Source organism: Dendropsophus ebraccatus, chromosome 3 (assembly GCF_027789765.1).
Source record: "Dendropsophus ebraccatus isolate aDenEbr1 chromosome 3, aDenEbr1.pat, whole genome shotgun sequence".
Lineage (NCBI taxonomy): Eukaryota > Metazoa > Chordata > Amphibia > Anura > Hylidae > Dendropsophus > Dendropsophus ebraccatus.
In genome coordinates, this window is record NC_091456.1 from 75,768,765 (window position 1) to 75,786,268 (window position 17,504).

The 17,504-nt window shown below is 42.2% G+C and overlaps 1 protein-coding gene across 1 annotated transcript in view; it reads right to left on the minus strand.

The window, feature by feature from the left end:
- Positions 1-17,504, minus strand: part of SLC44A1 (solute carrier family 44 member 1) — a 104,776-nt gene that overhangs the window by 4,617 nt on the left and 82,655 nt on the right. Inside the window, exons 13-15 of the mRNA XM_069962031.1 lie at positions 15,512-15,649; positions 6,303-6,539; positions 713-787 (exon numbers count right to left, since the gene is read on the minus strand). Of these exons, the coding sequence (XP_069818132.1) occupies positions 713-787; positions 6,303-6,539; positions 15,512-15,649 (450 nt within the window). The remainder of the gene's footprint in view (positions 1-712; positions 788-6,302; positions 6,540-15,511; positions 15,650-17,504) is intronic.

The window sequence follows — 17,504 nt, forward strand, 5'->3', positions numbered from 1 at the left end:
ACAGGCATTCTCTGCTAAGCGGGCATGTATCTTCTGTGTGGTCAAGGGAATAAGCCATTGCCAATCTTCCCTCACAGGAACAAATGTTCAGGTATGTTAAAATCTAACATGCCAACTTTATTTAAAACCTTTATCTGCCCATCAAGGGAGAGTTGGGACATCTCCATACATGTAAACTAATGAGCTTTTCCCACTAAAGCAGGATGGATCACCCAATCATGTGTATGGGCACCTTAAGATAGTATACTGTCCCAACTCATTGGGACAGTATACTATCAATGACCAGCATAGTAACCAGTATTCCATTTTTATCTTCCTATTCTCTGGCCAAAGAATTTTCAATGCATATGTAAATCTCAAGAAACATCTGGACAAATACGTCCTACAGTGTTTCATAGATATGGCTATGCCCACTAACATAATGGAAATGTTACCTCTACAAGAGGTTATACGCTAATAGCGTAGAGGTTCTCCCAAAAGAAAGAGGTCAGGACAATTTATTTCAGCTTGCCTTTACAGGTGATGGTCTTAGCTGCGACAATAACTCTGCTAGCCAGCTAATGGGCAGGCAGATAAGCAAGAAAAGAAGAACATCTTGTGTGACACAGACAACAAAAAAGTCCCCAGAGCAAGCCCAGTCAGTGAAGAGAGATAGGGGCAGGAAGTAAAAGTGAAATTCTTGAAGCATGGTCATCTCCTTGCCTGCACCTACCATCGGTTTTAGCTCCCTGCCCTCTGCTCCACCACCAGGATCTTTCATTGCTCTTCTACTGGTTTCCACAAATTCCTGTAATGACATAATGCATGTTACCAATACAGCACCAAAAAATACTATGAAAGGCAAGGTGGAGCTGAGAATGCAGTGCTTAATAACATATAAAAGATAATAACCATTAACACAAGCACAAAAAATCTTGTCTAACATCTGCATTTTAATATTTTTTAAATATATTTAAAGGGGTAGTTCACAAAAAAAAAAAACCTCCATTCTTCCAGTACTTATCAGCTGCTGTATGTTCTGCAGGAAGTGGTGTATTGTTTCCAGTCTGGAGAGCAGGAGTTTTTTGTTATGGGAATTTGCTACTGCTCTAGACAGTTCCTGTTACAGACATAGGTGGCAGCACCAAAACACTGTCAGACTGGAAAGAATATGGAACTTCCTGCAGGAAAGGAGCAGCTTTTAAATAGAAGTAAATTACAACCCCTTTAAGGCTAGGTTCACACTATGTATCTGTGCGGCTGTATTGCGGGCGGTAAATCATCGGCCGGATTTTTCCGGTTCATGCGTACGCTGGAAAGTATACGATATACGGCTGCACAGTGCACACTATGTATGAGCCTACGGCCCGATCGTAAACGGACCCATAAAAAATTAACAAGACCATTGTTTGCGGCTGGAACTGTGCAAATTCACGGCCGTGGATTGACAGGCGGTCCGTACGGAGTACTTCAAAAATAGCCGGCATTAATGCCGAATGCCGATGCCTCTAATACTTAATATATTAAATTAATAAAACACATTTTCTTTGTAATAAAGTCCCTTTCGTTGTTCAATAATTTAATTCTAACGAATCCATCATTGTGCAATTAAATATACTGTAAAAATAAATATATATATAAATGTATATTTATATATATTTATTTATTGACAGTATATTTAATTGCACAATGATGGATTCGTTAGAATTAAATTATTGAACAACGAAACTGATTTTATTACAACGAAAATGTGTTTTATTAATTAAATATTAATTAGTACAGGAAGCTCCATTAAGCCGTTAATTCATATTGCCGGTAATAGAGCATTCTGTACTAATCATCACTTTACTTTAATTAAAACATCAAATGTTTCTTCTAATTATGTTATCACAATAGCATTATTAGAAGAAACATTTAGAATTATATGTGCGCTCAGCCCCACCCCCCACCCCCTCCCCAGCACTGCACCCATCCCAGTAAGGAAGGGGGGTCACTTAACCCCTTCCTTGCTGGGATGGGTGCAGTCTGACATCAGTTTGGCCCCCAAGGGGTTAAGGGGGATGCAATACATCCTCCCTTAACCCCTTGGTAGCCAGACTGTAAGCAGCGATCTGTAAAGATGCTGCATACTGTAAGGAGCACAACACCGCTCACAATGATGGGTGTTGTGCTCCTGTTTGTGTGTTTTTTTGTGTTTCTCCCTTTTTGTTTTTCAAATATCGGTATCCTGTGGATTACGTCGGATTTGGTGGACTACGTCAATGACCAGCGGATGTTTGGTGTTTTTTTTTAATTAAATGGTCATTAAGGGGTGTGGGGGTGTTTTTATTTGAATAAAAAAAATTTTTCACTTGTGTCTTGTCTTTATTTCTTTACTTTATAGACTTAGTAATGGATTCCGTCTATTAGACGCTTCCACTACTAAGTCGGGGCCTAGTGTTAGCCGGTATAAAATGGCTAACACCAACCCCTCATTATTACCCCAGTACCCAATGCCACCAGGGGTACTGGGAAGAGCCGGGTGCCAGTGGTCCCGGAGCGTCAAAATTGGCGCTCCTGGACTGGGGCGGCAGCAGGCTGGTAAGATTTAGGCTGGGGAGGGCCTAAAACAATGGCTCTTCCCACCCTGGTGTTACCAGGCTGCTGTCGTTTGGTTTTTAACCCGGCTGGTTATAAAAATAGGGGGGACCCAATGCGTTTTTTTAAAATTATTTATGTAAAAAAAACCCCGCATAGGGTCCCCCCTGTTTTTATAACTAGCCGGGTTAAAAACCAAGCGACAGCAGCCTGGTAACACCAGGGTGGGAAGAGCCATTGGTTTAGGCCCTCCCCAGCCTAAATCTTACCAGCCTGATGCCTCTCCAGTCCAGGAGCGCCAATTTTGACACTTCCGGACCACTGGCACCCGGCTCTTCCCAGTACCCCTGGTGGCATTGGGTACTGAGGTAATAATGGGGGGGTTAGTGTTAGCCATTTTATACCGGCTAACACTAGGCCCCGACTTAGTAATGGATTCTGTCTATTAGACGGCTTCCACTACTAAGTCTTTAAAGTAAAGAAATAAAGACAAGACACAAGTGAAAATTTTTTTGATTCAAATAAAAACACCCCCACACCCCTCATTGACCATTTTATTAAAAAAAAAAAAAACACCAAACAACCGCTGGTCATCGACGTAGTCCACCGAGTCCGACGTAATCCACAGGATACCGATATCTGAAAAACAAAAAGGGAGAAACACACAAACAGGAGCACAACACCCATCATTGTGAGCGGTGTTGTGCTCCTTACAGTATGCAGCATCTTTACAGATCGCTGCTTACAGTCTGGCCCCCAAGGGGTTAAGGGGGATGTAATACATCCTCCCTTAACCCCTTGGGGGCCAGACTGATGTCAGACTGCACCCATCCCAGCAAGGAAGGGGTTAAGTGACCCCCCTTCCTTGCTGGGAGGGGAGCAGTGCTGGGGAGGGGGTGGGGAGAGCTCTATACTCACCCCGATGTGTCCTCTTCGCTGGTCCGCAGCACAATGAAGTCACTGTACTGCGGACCGGCTCTTTATATGTGCGCTCAGCCGATCAGCCAATCAGCTGAGCGCACATATAATTCAAAATGTTTCTTCTAATAATGCTGTTGTGATAACATAATTAGAAGAAACATTTGATGTTTTCATTAAAGTAAAGTGATGATTAGTACAGAATGCTCTATTGCCGGCAATATGAATTAACGGCTTAATGGAGCTTCCTGTACTAATTAATATTTAATTAATAAAACACATTTTCGTTGTAATAAAATCAGTTTTGTTGTTCAATAATTTAATTTAAACGAATCCATCATTGTGCAATTAAATATACTGTCAAAAAATAAATATATATATAAATATACATTTATTTATATATATATATTTATTTTAACAGTATATTTAATTGCAAAATGATGGATTCGTTTAAATTTAATTATTGAACAACGAAAGGGACTTTATTACAACGAAAATGTGTTTTATTAATTAAATATATTAACCATGAGAGGCATCGGCATTACTGCAGAGGATCGCAAACCCTGGTAATAGCGATTCATGTAAACTGTTTCCCTGCTTTTCCAGATGCATTCCAGAGGTGTTTGCATCACTTTCTAAAGATTTTATTTGTTATTTTTAGTTGAACCAGATTTCCAAGTAAATGACCGTATGTTTTCAGCCGCATGTCTATTTTTTCCCATGGCCGTAGTTTCAGCCGCACATTTCCAGCCGCATAAAAAATACAGCCGCACACATACATAGTGTGAACATAGACTAAAAGTGCCAGTTTTTTTAAATCTCTGATTCCCCCTTCCCCAATCAAAATCTTAGGTTGCTACTAAGGACTGGACCCTAGTCTGCTATAATAGACGTCATATAAAGTGATCCCGCAAAAACAAATTATATATATATATATATATATATATACATACATACATATATATATATACACACACACATACACATACACAGGGTATGCAGAAATCAGATTAAAACTAAACATGCTGCTTTGCTTACCTGTCTGCCCCATTTCTCAAAGTACCAAAATCCATGTTTTGGGGTTACTGGAGATGACCGCAACCACATGCTGGCAAAACATGGGTATAGCCTAAGACTATATTCATATTTTTCAGGACTGCCTAGGACTGAATCCTCCTTCTCCAGCCACCAGTAATCAAATGCTAAACAATCGGACTCAAGTACTCGAGTTGCGCTCATCTCTAGTAAATACATTTTCTGGTTGAACAACTGCTCAGTACTACAAGACCCAACAGGCACTGCTTCCATCAGCTATTCCTCACAGTTCTCCCCCCCTGGCAGACTATTGTACAATCTGTGAGGTAGCACCACCTGCCTCTTTCACTTCCTGTCTGCTTATAGAGATGGTGATGTAGGCTGGAGAAGGCTAGAGCTCACAGACAAGATCCAGCCAAGCCTCCTGTGACATCAGAGGGTGATGTGTTATCACAGGAGAGAGGGAGGAGCTGGGGACAGTACACATTTAGTGGTCGCTTGATTTTCCTTTTCCTGTCAGTGGTGAAGCACAGAAAAGTACGCTGAAGTACTATTAGTCATTACCCTATATTAGTAAGCTAGATTTCTTGTCATGACAGTTTTAAAGTGATACTGTCGCTCCCTTTCTGTATGAGGCCCTTAGCTGTAAAGCCTAGATTCTGCAGTTTTCATACCTTACTTTATTATATATTTCTTAGTGCTTGGTCCAGTAAAAAGTGCTTTTTATCGTTGGTGGCCACCTGGGCAGGACTTTACATCTGCGGTGCAACTTAGCCCCGCCCACAATGACACCGCAGTACACATAGGCCCTGATTTAGCAAGCTGACTGAAACTCACACAGTTTTTTCCACAGCAACCAATCCCAGCTCAGGTTTGCCTCCTAAAAATGCTGTGCCATGAAGCAAAGGTAAAATCAGATGTGCACCACATATGTAAAGGAGAACAAATATCCTGTTTCTACTAAAGAAGCTTACATCACTAACATTTTTCTCCCCTATGCGTCTGATCACTTCCTGGTTTTCTATTTGTCCTGCGACCCTGTAGTGCAGACACTTTCCCACAATCCCCATTGCTTGCATGTGAAGTGAAAACCAACGGCCAGTACTTATGGGACAGATCATGGGACTACAGGTGAACTAAGCATGAGTGACCCAAACTAGTAGATGTGTGGCAGGCTGTAACCAAGGGCAACAAGTTACCAAAACAGAGCAGCAATATGTTTCATTTAACATAATACATCAGTGCAGGCCTAGTTTTCTTCGTGACACAACCCTTTTAATGAACTCTGGTAATATGAAATCTGAGCTGTGATTGCTGGCTTTGGGAAAAACCAAACAGTATGAGTTTCAGCCAGCTTGAGAAATCGGGGCTGATGTGTACCATATATAAAATAGATGCCACCCTCACCTAGTGTCCAGAAAAAAGGTCATCCTGGCACACAGGTAAAGAGGAGAACATTACTGCATAATACTGTAGAAAAGAGTTACTAAACAATCAGTGCATATTCTGCAGTTATACAGGCGTTTACAAGTAAAAAGCCCATTCTGATGAGCTTGATAATCCTGCCATTCACTGCAGATTGGAAATGTCAGTAGCATTGTATGTCAAGCAGTGGTTCAGGAAAGACCATTGTAAATTGTAAAAAGTGTACCCTGAGGCCATTGTAACTTGTGGTATCATTGTATAGATAACTTGGCAGCAGCCAAGGCCATAATAATAAGGCCGTAATGATCAGACAGCCCTTGAAATCATCCATGCATTGCCACTTGTGCTGCACAGAATAAGACACTTACCATCAGAACCTTGTCCATGAAGAATTCTTTCCCCGGGCTCCCGTCATTATATTTTGTGTCAATAGCAAAACACAAGAAGAGGACGTCTACAACCATCTCAAAGATGGAGAGGAAGCAGTGTGCAACCAGAAAGGCAAATAGGCAGACAATAATGAGTGGCAATACCCATACTGTGTAGTCTCTCTGGTAGTTGAGCAGCATGATGCCTGCCAGGCCAGTGGCACACATAATTAAAATCTACAGCAAGAAAAGAGAAAAAAAAAGGAGAAACATCAGTAGCTAGATAATCCACATGGCAAGTATATTTTATATTCAAAATCATAATTTAGTCTTTCATTGACTCATTAATGCAAAGTATTTATTGGGTGAACCAGAGCTTCTCACGCTTTCTACTGAAGCCTCAGCCAACAGACCAAAGTGATACCTGGGCTTCACCAGACTGACTAAGAGCATGCTGGGGCCTCACCATCTGTGGTGGAAGTCCATGCAAATATAAAAACCATGGCTGTACCCAGGGCTGCATCCAACTTCAACTTCAAATGCTGAGAGTTTGAGTCCGTATTAAAGGGGTGCTCCAGCGTGGGGGCACTTTTTTGGGGGGACCGGGGAGGAGGTGGCTGAAATAAAAGATGTCCACTTACCTCCCCGGTTTCAGCGGCGGGTCCCGCATCTCGGCGCTCCGGTCCCCGGCCGCTTTCGGGTGTCTGACGCCGCCCGAGACGCTACGTCTCAGGGCCGCTCAGCCACTCAGTGAAGGAGGCGGGATCCGAGCGGACTTCAAACGGATCCCGTCAGACACCCGGAAGTGGCCGGGAACCGGGCACCGAAGCGCAGTGATGCGGGACCCGCCGCTGGAACCGGGGAGGTAAGTGGACTTCTTTTATTTCAGCCACCTCCTCCCCAATCCCCCCAAAAAAGTGCCCCCACGCTGGGGCACCCCTTTAACTAAGTTCACTCATCTCTAGTAGTTGTAAGAACAAATCTTTGATAGTGGTCATTGAGAACAAGGACAATGCAACCATGGTTACACCAGGAGACCGAACAAAAATCATGATGAGTAATATTAGCAATGTTTTGTGCCACAAATGTTTCACCTCATAACTACATTTAAAACTAAAGGCAAAGGAATTTAAAAAATATATAAACAATACTTTATTTAGCATATAATATTGCCACTCAGATGGTGTTTTAGTGACCTTTGCAATACATAAAGACTTATTTTAAGTCATCGGCAAAGGGCACAAATACGGAATCAGCAGCTACAAATGACAGATTTGCTTCAATTAGTGTATGTCACGGCGGCGGTGTCCTGAAAGTGAACACTTAGGATCACAAGGGATACGGAAATACACACTTGGCCAATGCAACATTGATTTACTACTGAGGCTACAGCATTTATCAGCTGGCTCCTTAAGAATGGAACAGTGGACCAGTTGACTAATGTCGGTGTCAGTTCATGGCAGACTGCTTTACTGATCATTTGTGATTCATACACCATGGAAAGAAAAACAACCTAAAATGCCTTTCTTAGGTTTCATTCTTGGAAGACGACAACATTGTGTATCACAGAAGCAGCTTTTGTCACAAGGCCTTTTCAGGAGATGCACCCGAGTCTATTGATCAGGCATAGCTATTGCTGGATGTGCCAAAGTGTGCAGAATTTTTCCTATTTTACTAGTAGTCTGGTAGTGTGCTTGGTGCATCCTTATAAAGTGCATAAAAAGAATTTTAAAAATGTTCTGACACGTCAAAGTTCTGATCGGTCGGCCAATAGGTGCGGAGACCCCCACTGTTCCCAGCTAAGTGCTTGTTCACCCCGCTGTCTCCAGACTGGCATCTGTAGACTTTCTATAGAATCTGTCTCCTGCAGCAAGGAGGTGGCGGGGTTACACTATTTCCATGAAGGTTAAATGACTATATAATTTTAGCATCACAGGACTAAAATCCACTTCTGGGACATTGAGCTGTCTGTATTTGCTATTTTGATATTTAAGGATTTTACACAGTTGTAAGTGAGAGCACTTTTGTCTTGTATATTTTCTAACATAAGAAGACAGTTGTTACTAGGAAAAAGCTTTAAGTGTCACCGGCAAGGGGTAAATGTTTGGGCGATGGGCTGACAGAGTTCCTTCCCCTGTCTAATCATTAGATGTCTGTGGTCAGCACTGATTGTGGCACTTAGATGTTACATGGCTGTGACTGGAATTACATTACCCATTCATTTTTGATCCATTTATTAAAGGAGAAGTCCGGCGAAAATTATTTTTTTATATGTTATTACTTATGGAAAGTTATACAATTTTCTAATGTACATTAATTATGGGAAATGCTCATATACTGCTATTTCCCTTAATTTAGTGTATCAGGAAGTGTTAGAATTATCTCTGAAGCAGTGACGTCACGACCAACGGTGTAATTCCTATGGAGTGTCCAGCAGGGGGCGCTCTATATATAGAAGTCAATGAGTACCATTGACTTCTATATATAGTGCGCCCCTGCTGGACACTCCATAGGAATTACAGTGTATGTAATGTAATGTAATGTAATGCACTGTACTGTTGTGACTTTATGAATACATTTATGGAATACTTTGGGGAGCAAGTGTCCTTGCTCCCCAAAGTATCCCATAAATGTATTCAATGAATACATTTGCAGGGCACCGAGCAGGGAGGGAGAGAGGTGCCATCTACCTCCCCCCCCCTTGCTCGGTGCTGGGAACATATACAAAGCACTACTCCCCCATTATCTGCAGATAATGGGGGAGTAGTACCTGTGCTATCCCTATCACCGCCCGCGCCGCCGCCGCCGGCGCCGCTCACACGGGCTGCTATTCATGCCCCCCGCCGCTCTCCCTCCTCCTCCTCCCGGCATCAAACTTACGATCGCGCCGCTCTTTCCCCGCCGCCCGCGCCGCTCCTAACTACCCGCCCGCTCGCTCGCTAGCCCCGTTCCTGGCCGCCGCTCTCTGCTCATGCCGGCCGCGTCAGCCCGCCCCCACCCCGGCCGGGGACACCAGGAAGCGCCGTGCTCCCGGCCGGGGTGGGGGTGGGCTGACGCGGCCGGCATGAGCAGAGAGCGGCGGCCAGGAACGGGGCGGGCGGGTAGTTAGGAGCGGCGCGGGCGGCGGGGAATCAGCGGCGCGATCGTAAGTTTGATGCCGGGAGGAGGAGGAGGGAGAGCGGCGGGGGGCATGAATAGCAGCCCGTGTGAGCGGCGCCGGCGGCGGCGGCGCGGGCGGTGATAGGGATAGCACAGGTACTACTCCCCCATTATCTGCAGATAATGGGGGAGTAGTGCTTTGTATATGTTCCCAGCACCGAGCAAGGGGGGGGGAGGTAGATGGCACCTCTCTCCCTCCCTGCTCGGTGCCCTGCAAATGTATTCATTGAATACATTTATGGGATACTTTGGGGAGCAAGGACACTTGCTCCCCAAAGTATTCCATAAATGTATTCATAAAGTCACAACAGTACAGTGCATTACATTACATTACATTACATACACTGTAATTCCTATGGAGTGTCCAGCAGGGGCGCACTATATATAGAAGTCAATGGTACTCATTGACTTCTATATATAGAGCGCCCCCTGCTGGACACTCCATAGGAATTACACCGTTGGTCGTGACGTCACTGCTTCAGAGATAATTCTAACACTTCCTGATACACTAAATTAAGGGAAATAGCAGTATATGAGCATTTCCCATAATTAATGTACATTAGAAAATTGTATAACTTTCCATAAGTAATAACATATAAAAAAATAATTTTCGCCGGACTTCTCCTTTAAGCTGTGAAATTTATTGTTTTTGTTGTAATTAATGAACATCCTAAAACTAAAAATGTACAAATATACAGGAGCCTCTTCTAAACAATATGCTGTGTGTGGCATTGTGGCTAATAGAAGCAATTCCATCAGCGACCAGATTTGCTGCAGACCTAATGATATCACTGGGTAATGGTGGGTTCACACATACAGTTTTTTTTTAAGTATTTGGTAAAAACAAAGCCAGGAATGGATTTGAAAAGGAGAAATCTCAGTCTTTCCTTTATGATCTGTTCCCTGTTTATAGACTGTTCCTGGCTATGGCTTCAATAATTGCACTGGAAAATCTGTCTGTGTAAACACCCTAAGGCTGGGTTCACACTACGTATATTTCAGTCAGTATTGTGGTCCTCATATTGCAACCAAAACCAGGAGTGGATTAAAAACACAGAAAGGATCTGTTCACACAATGTTGAAATTGAGTGGATGGCCGCCATTTAATGGCAAATATTTGCTGTTATTTTAAAACAACGGCTGTTATATTGAAATAATGGCAGTTATTTACTGTTATATGGCGGCCATCCACTCAATTTCAACATTGTGTGAACAGATCCTTTCTGTGTTTTTAATCCACTCCTGGTTTTGGTTGCAATACTGACTGAAATATACTGACTGAAATATACGTAGAGTGAACGCAACCTGACACCGTAAAATCCACCATGGATTATGTACGTGTGCATGTATCATTCGAAAAAAATACAGAGAAAATTTTTCAGCAGTGATCTTACTATTATCCCAAGCATAATTTTAATGATAGTTAACAAACACCCGCATATAGATAAGACAAGATCAGGCCATTCACAATAGGTGATGCTCCAAGATCACCCACTTCCCTACACACTGACCCCTGTACAGGCCAAAGAGCTTGCCTACAAAACACTTTCATACAAGTCTATGGGGGGCTGCTATAAAGCATCTCTCTAGATGTTGCGCTAAAGCAATACGGTCGTCCGCATAGTAATGTACATAAAAAATTACAAAATCAGGAAAAAAAAATGAATTTTTAGTATTTGTCTTTAAAAAGACTTTTTTTTCCCCTGTTAAACAGAGATTATTTATATGCGTAAGCGTGTAATCTTTTACCCATCTAATTGATGTACATTACGATGTGCCACTGCACAACAGAACAAGCTGCTAGCATTTCAGGTTAAAAAGACTGCACGATCCCACAAATTACAGGCCCAGTTCTTTCAGACAGGCACTTTATGACAAATAGAACGATGCAGCATCAAGTGCCTGGAGACAAATGACAAACGCTGCCATCAGTTTGAAGGATGGGTGAACTCATCTAGAGGTCATTCCTCACACTCAGGATAAGTGTATGGAATTATCTGTCCTCATAGATACGCGCTACTGCTAATGGCATCACTGTGCAGCAGGAAGCTTTGATGGAGATTTCAGACGTTCACAGCTGGAAGTGACATTTGTGTCTTTAATTATGTGCTCAATGAGAAAATAGATTTTTCTTCAGACTGACAGCCAGTCCAGACATAGCACGTTGTGTTTTAGGTAACATGATCACTTGCCTACACTGATACGTTGTGGGGGTCCAACTGCTGGAACGCAGTGTTCCTAAAGCCCAGTCTGTTATAAAGGGAGCTACAAGTCGATTCATTGTTTTTAATGGGAGCTGTCAAAGGTAGATGAGTGTTGTACTCTGCTATCTCAGGCAGCTTTGTGGAAAATAAAAACCGCAGTAGGGTGCATGTGCAACACACGCTCCATTCATAACAAGGTTTTTACGATCACATGGGACCGGACCTCCTTTGATGTTACACTTATCCTGTGTATAGGGGATAAGTGGTTCTAATGCTGGTTTCACACATGGCAGTTTTTGAGCCAAAATCACAAGTGGATTCAAAGTAATGTGTACAGTCATGGCCAAAAGTTTTGAGAATGAAACAAATATTATATTTTCACATGATCTGCTGCCCTCTGGTTTTTATGTGTGTTTGTCAGATGTTTTTATCACATACAGAAATAAAATTGCAATCATATTATGAGTAACAAAAGCTTATATTGACACTTAAAATGAGTTAATGCAGCAAGTCAATATTTGCAGTGTGGACCATTCTTCTTCAGGACCTCTGCAATTCTCCCTGGCATGCTCTCAATTAGCTTCTGGACCAAATCCTGACTGATAGCAGTCAATTCTTGCACAATCAATGCTTGCATTTTGTCAGAATTTGTTGGTTTTTGTTTGTCCACCCGTCTCTTGATAATTGACCACAAGTTCTCAATGGGATTAAGATCTGGGGAGTTTCCAGGCCATGGACCCAAAATCTCTATGTTTTGTTCCTTGAGCCATTTAGTTATCACCTTTCCTTTATGGCAAGGTGCTGGAAAAGGCATTGTTGAATGCCAAACTGCTCTAGGACGGTTGGGAGAAGTTGCTCTTGGAGGACATTCTGGTACCATTCTTTATTTATGGCTGTGTTTTTAGGCAAGACTGTGAGAGAGCCGATTGCCTTGGCTGAGAAGCAACTCCACACATGAATGGTTTCAGGATGCTTTACAGTTGGCATGAAACAAAACTGGTGGTAGCTCTCACCTCGTCTTCTCCGAATAAGCTGTTTTCCAGATGTCCAAAAAAAATCAGAAAGGGGATTCATCAGAGAAAATGACTTTACCCCAGTCCTCAGCAGTCCACTCCCTGTACCTTTTGCAGAATATCAGTCTGTCCCTGATGTTTTTTTCTGGAGTGAAGTGGCTTCTTTGCTGCCCTCCTTGAGACCAGGCCTTGCTCCAAGAGTCTCCGCCTCACAGTGTGTGCAGATGCACTCACACCTGCCAGCTGCCATTCCTGAGCAAGCTCTGCACTGCCCGATCCCTCAGCTGAAATACTTTTAAGAGACGGTCCTGGCGCTTGCTGGTCTTTCTTGGGCGCCCTGGAGCCTTTTTGGCAACAATGGAACCTCTCTCCTTGAAGTTCTTGATGATGCGATAGATTGTTGACTAAAGTGCAATCTTTCTAGCTGCTATACTCTTCCCTGTTAGGCCATTTTTGTGCAGTGCAATGATGACTGCACGTGTTTCTTTAGAGATAACCATGGTTAATAGAAGAGAAACAATGATGCCAAGCACCAGCCTCCTTTTAACCCTTAGGCGACCCTGGACGTACCTGTACATCCAGGGCCGCCTCCATGTGTTCAGAGGGTGGCCGCGCTCTGAACCGCCACAGTCCTGGGTGCCGCTCATAGCCCATGATCACCGTGCCCGCTAATTAAGTAAGCGGATGCAGCTGTCAAAGTTGACAGCTGCATCCGATTACTTGATGCAGCGGTTCTCTGGTGTCTAGTGGGGTGGAGCGATCCACACATCTGTTACCTCTGGGGGTCAGCGCTGTAATGGCGCTGATCGCGGCTCGGCACTCGATTGCTTCTGGCTGCAGCAGCCGGAAACAATCGATGTACCTATCTCATCGATCTATGCTGCATATCTATGCAGCATAGACCTGTATGAGAGGACAGTGTACTTATACTAGAAGACCCCCATGGGGGCTTCTAGTATAAGTTTAAAAGAAAAAAATAAAAGTGTTGTTATAAATAAAAAGCCCCCTCCCCTAATAAAAGTCAGAATCACCCCCCTTTTCCCATGTTATAAATAAAAAAAAAATAATAAATAAACATGTTTGGTATCGCCGCGTGTGTAATCGCCCAAACTATTAATTAATCACATTCCTGATCTCGCACAGTAAATGGCGTAAGCGAAAAAAAATCCCAAAGTGCAAAATTGCACATTTTTGGTCACATCAAATCCAGAAAAATTGTAATAAAAAGCGATCAAAAAGTCGCATATGCGCAATCAAGGTACCGATAGAAAGAACACATCATGGCGCAAAAAATTAAAAATTTATATTTGTATCATTCTCAAAACTTTTGGCCATGACTAAAATAAAGGAAGTACTTATATGTCTCCTACTTGTCGGATCCACTCCTGGCTTTTGCTCAAAAACGGCAGTCTCCATAACTGCGAATCTGAGTCTTATTCACACGTCCGTAATTTTACAGCTCTATGCCGTAAAAAATGACATTCTTTAGTGCAGACCATAACTGCGGCAGACACACCAATTGTAGTCTATGGGATCGCCTGTAATTTGCAGATGCTACAGAGTTAACATCCATAATGTCTGCAAAAAACAGATCTGTAATTAAAGTGTGAATGTAGCCTAAAACGGAACACCCTTTTAAATTATACCATATATAAGGTATACTATGAAGCACCCATGCATTTCTACATAACATTGTATTTTATATATAACAGTATACAGTACCATACTCCAGCTGATGTTTTTATATATTAAAAAATAAATAAATAAAAACACTAGGCTTGGGAAAAAAAAAAAAAAACACCCAGCAGGGAACAATACTGATAAAAAACAGTTTGGTATTGTACAACATACAGACTGAAAAGTTGCTGAGGATAGGTAGGAGAATTTTGATCATACTGTTTATGGATATTATAATAATTTTAATGCAATATTTGTTGGTATATTGATCCCCACCTCTAGTCTAACTACAATTACCAACAATAAAACATAAAAGAGTCCTTGGAACAATCTGGCCATATACAGGGAACTATATGGAGGCTCCAAACAAATAATCACCTGGACTGTGTTGCTCTGTGTGGAGATTATACACAATGCGAAAAAGAAGGCTGGAGAATGATGCCATGGCCCCAACGTGTAGTCTAACTTGCTTTATCCATGTATATGGTCACAGATACAAATGCAATGATTGTTTCATGCTACAAGCGCATCATGGCATATGTTGATATGCCGTGATGATGCACTTTTAGTGCGTAATGATGCTCGCATTTGATCTGTATCTGTGACCATTTACATGGAATAAAGCAAGTTGGACTACACATTTGTGCTGTGGCATCATTCTACATGCTTCTAACTACAGTTACCCCAGCCTTTATGGGGATGGCATGGGTAAAGAAAATTGCGAGAGAGAAAGTAATAAGAGGCTCTTTTCCCTGGCATCAACCTACAGGATATATGTGATCATTAGGAAATTGTTCTGTAAATTATTAAAAGACCTAATGACGTAAGTATAATACACCCAGTGAATCAGCTGAAAAACGAGCAAATGCTTTTTTGTTGGCTGATTAAATTAAGTATTGTTATCAGCTGCTGATCGGTCCTTGTCTGCTGCCTCCCAACAGGAAGTGTAGAAGGGCCCTTAGCATCTGCATCTTTGAATAGGTTTATACACAATGTACAGTATGTAAGAAAGATTAAGATTTACTTTAAACCTAAATCAAATCAACACTATATATAGTAGGTGTACACATGCACAGCATAACACACATGTAAATAGTAGAAATATATATATTTCATAATGTAAATAGATAAAAAGTCATGCAGTTACTGGGCATACCTTTCCAAGGAAAAGTACAAAATCTCCCACTGTGTTGATGGCAGCGACCCTCAGAGCATTTTCCACAAGAATTACAAGGGCATCTTTTGCAGAAGTGCAGAAATTTGTGCTGTTGATAGCAGTAGCTGTATATGCATTCTAACAAAGAAGAAGGTTCACACAAATGTTCATTCATAAAAGTGACAACACAGAATCTGTAATCATCTGGAAAAATGAACATATGAAAGGTTCTTTATATCCACTACACTGCTTTCCAGGAGGACCTGTGTGTTCTTAGCCTTGATATACAGCAAACTTCTTTTTATTCATTAAATAATCCATCAATAAAACAGCACTAAAGGTACTAGATTAACAGACACAAAGGGGGAGATTTTTCAAAGGGTGTAAAATTTAGACTGGTGCAAACTGCCCACAGCAACCAATCACAGCTCAGCTTCCAGCTCTGGTGAGAAAGAGGAGCTGTGATTGGTTGCTGTGGCCAGTTTGCACCAGTCTAAATTTTACACCCTTTAACCCCTAGACAACCCTGGACGTAGGGTTACGTCATGGAAGTCTGTCCCCAGACGACCCATGACGTAACCTTAAGTCCTGGGTGTTTTTCCCGCTATGAAGCGTGCTCCGGATCGGAGCGCGCTTCATAGCAGGTGGGGGCCGGCTGCAACCAGCAGCCGGGACCTCACCGGTAATGACACGCTGCAGCGATCGCGCTGCCGCGTGTCATTAACCCCTTAAACGATCGCGGCGTTTAAGTGTAAGTGACAGGGGGAGTCCCCTGTCACTTACCGATCGGGACCCCCGCAGTGTGACTGCGGGGGTCCCGATCGTTGAAACGGACTGCCGGAGGTCTCTTACCTGCCTCCGTGCGGTCCGATCGGCGATCTGCTACACTGAGCCTGCACAGGCAGGCTCAATGAGCAGATCGCCGATAACACTGATCAATGCTATGCCTATGGCATAGCATTCATCAGTGTAGAAATCAAAGTACTGTATGTAGAAGTCCCCCAAAGGGACTTCAAAAGTGTAAAAAAAAAAAAAAAGTTCAAAACACTAACACACTACCCCAAAACCCCTCCCCCAATAAAAGTCTAAATCACCCCCCTTTCCCATTATATAAATAAAACATATAAAAATGAATAAATAGATAAACATATAATATACCGTAGCGTGCGTAATTATCCGATCTATTAAATATAACAAGCGTCATTGCGACCAGTAAACGGCGTACACGAAAAGAGGGGAAAAAGTGCGCAGATTACCGATTTTATGTTACATTATATATTTAAAAAAATCAATAAAAAGTGATCAAAACGTCCGATCTTCACAAATATGGTATTAATAAAAACTAGAGATCATGGCGGAAAAAATGACACCCCATACAGCCCCGTAGGTGAAAAAATAAAACCGTTATAAGCGTCACAATAGGCCCATTTTATTAATATTTAATTGCCAAAAAAAAGGATTTCATAAAAAAAATTCATATATAACATTAGAGAATCTGTGTAACCTGCATGTGGTTGTGTTCGGACTGACCTATAGAATAATAGTGTCATGTCGCTGTTACCATATAGTGCATTACGTAGACACAGGAACCCCCCAAACGTTACCATATTGCATTCTTATTTACGATTTCACCTATTTATATCTTCATAAATAATATATTTGGAATTCCATCATACATGTTATGGTAAAATGAATGACGCCATTACAAAGTACAACTATTCCTGTAAAAAACAAGCACTTACATGGCTTGTAGATAGAAAACTGAGAGTGCTAGAGCTCTTAGAAGGGGAGGAGGGAAAAACGAAAGCACTAAGATCAAAATTTGCGCGGTCCACTGGGTCATTTTGGGCCTGGTCCTCAAAGGGTTAATAAATCTCCCCCAAAGTGGTTTTCTTTCTTGCAAAAACAGCACCACCCCTGTCCTCAGGTTGTGGTCTTACAATTCATCCCCATTTATGTCAATGGAACTGAGCTGCAAAACTACAAAACTACA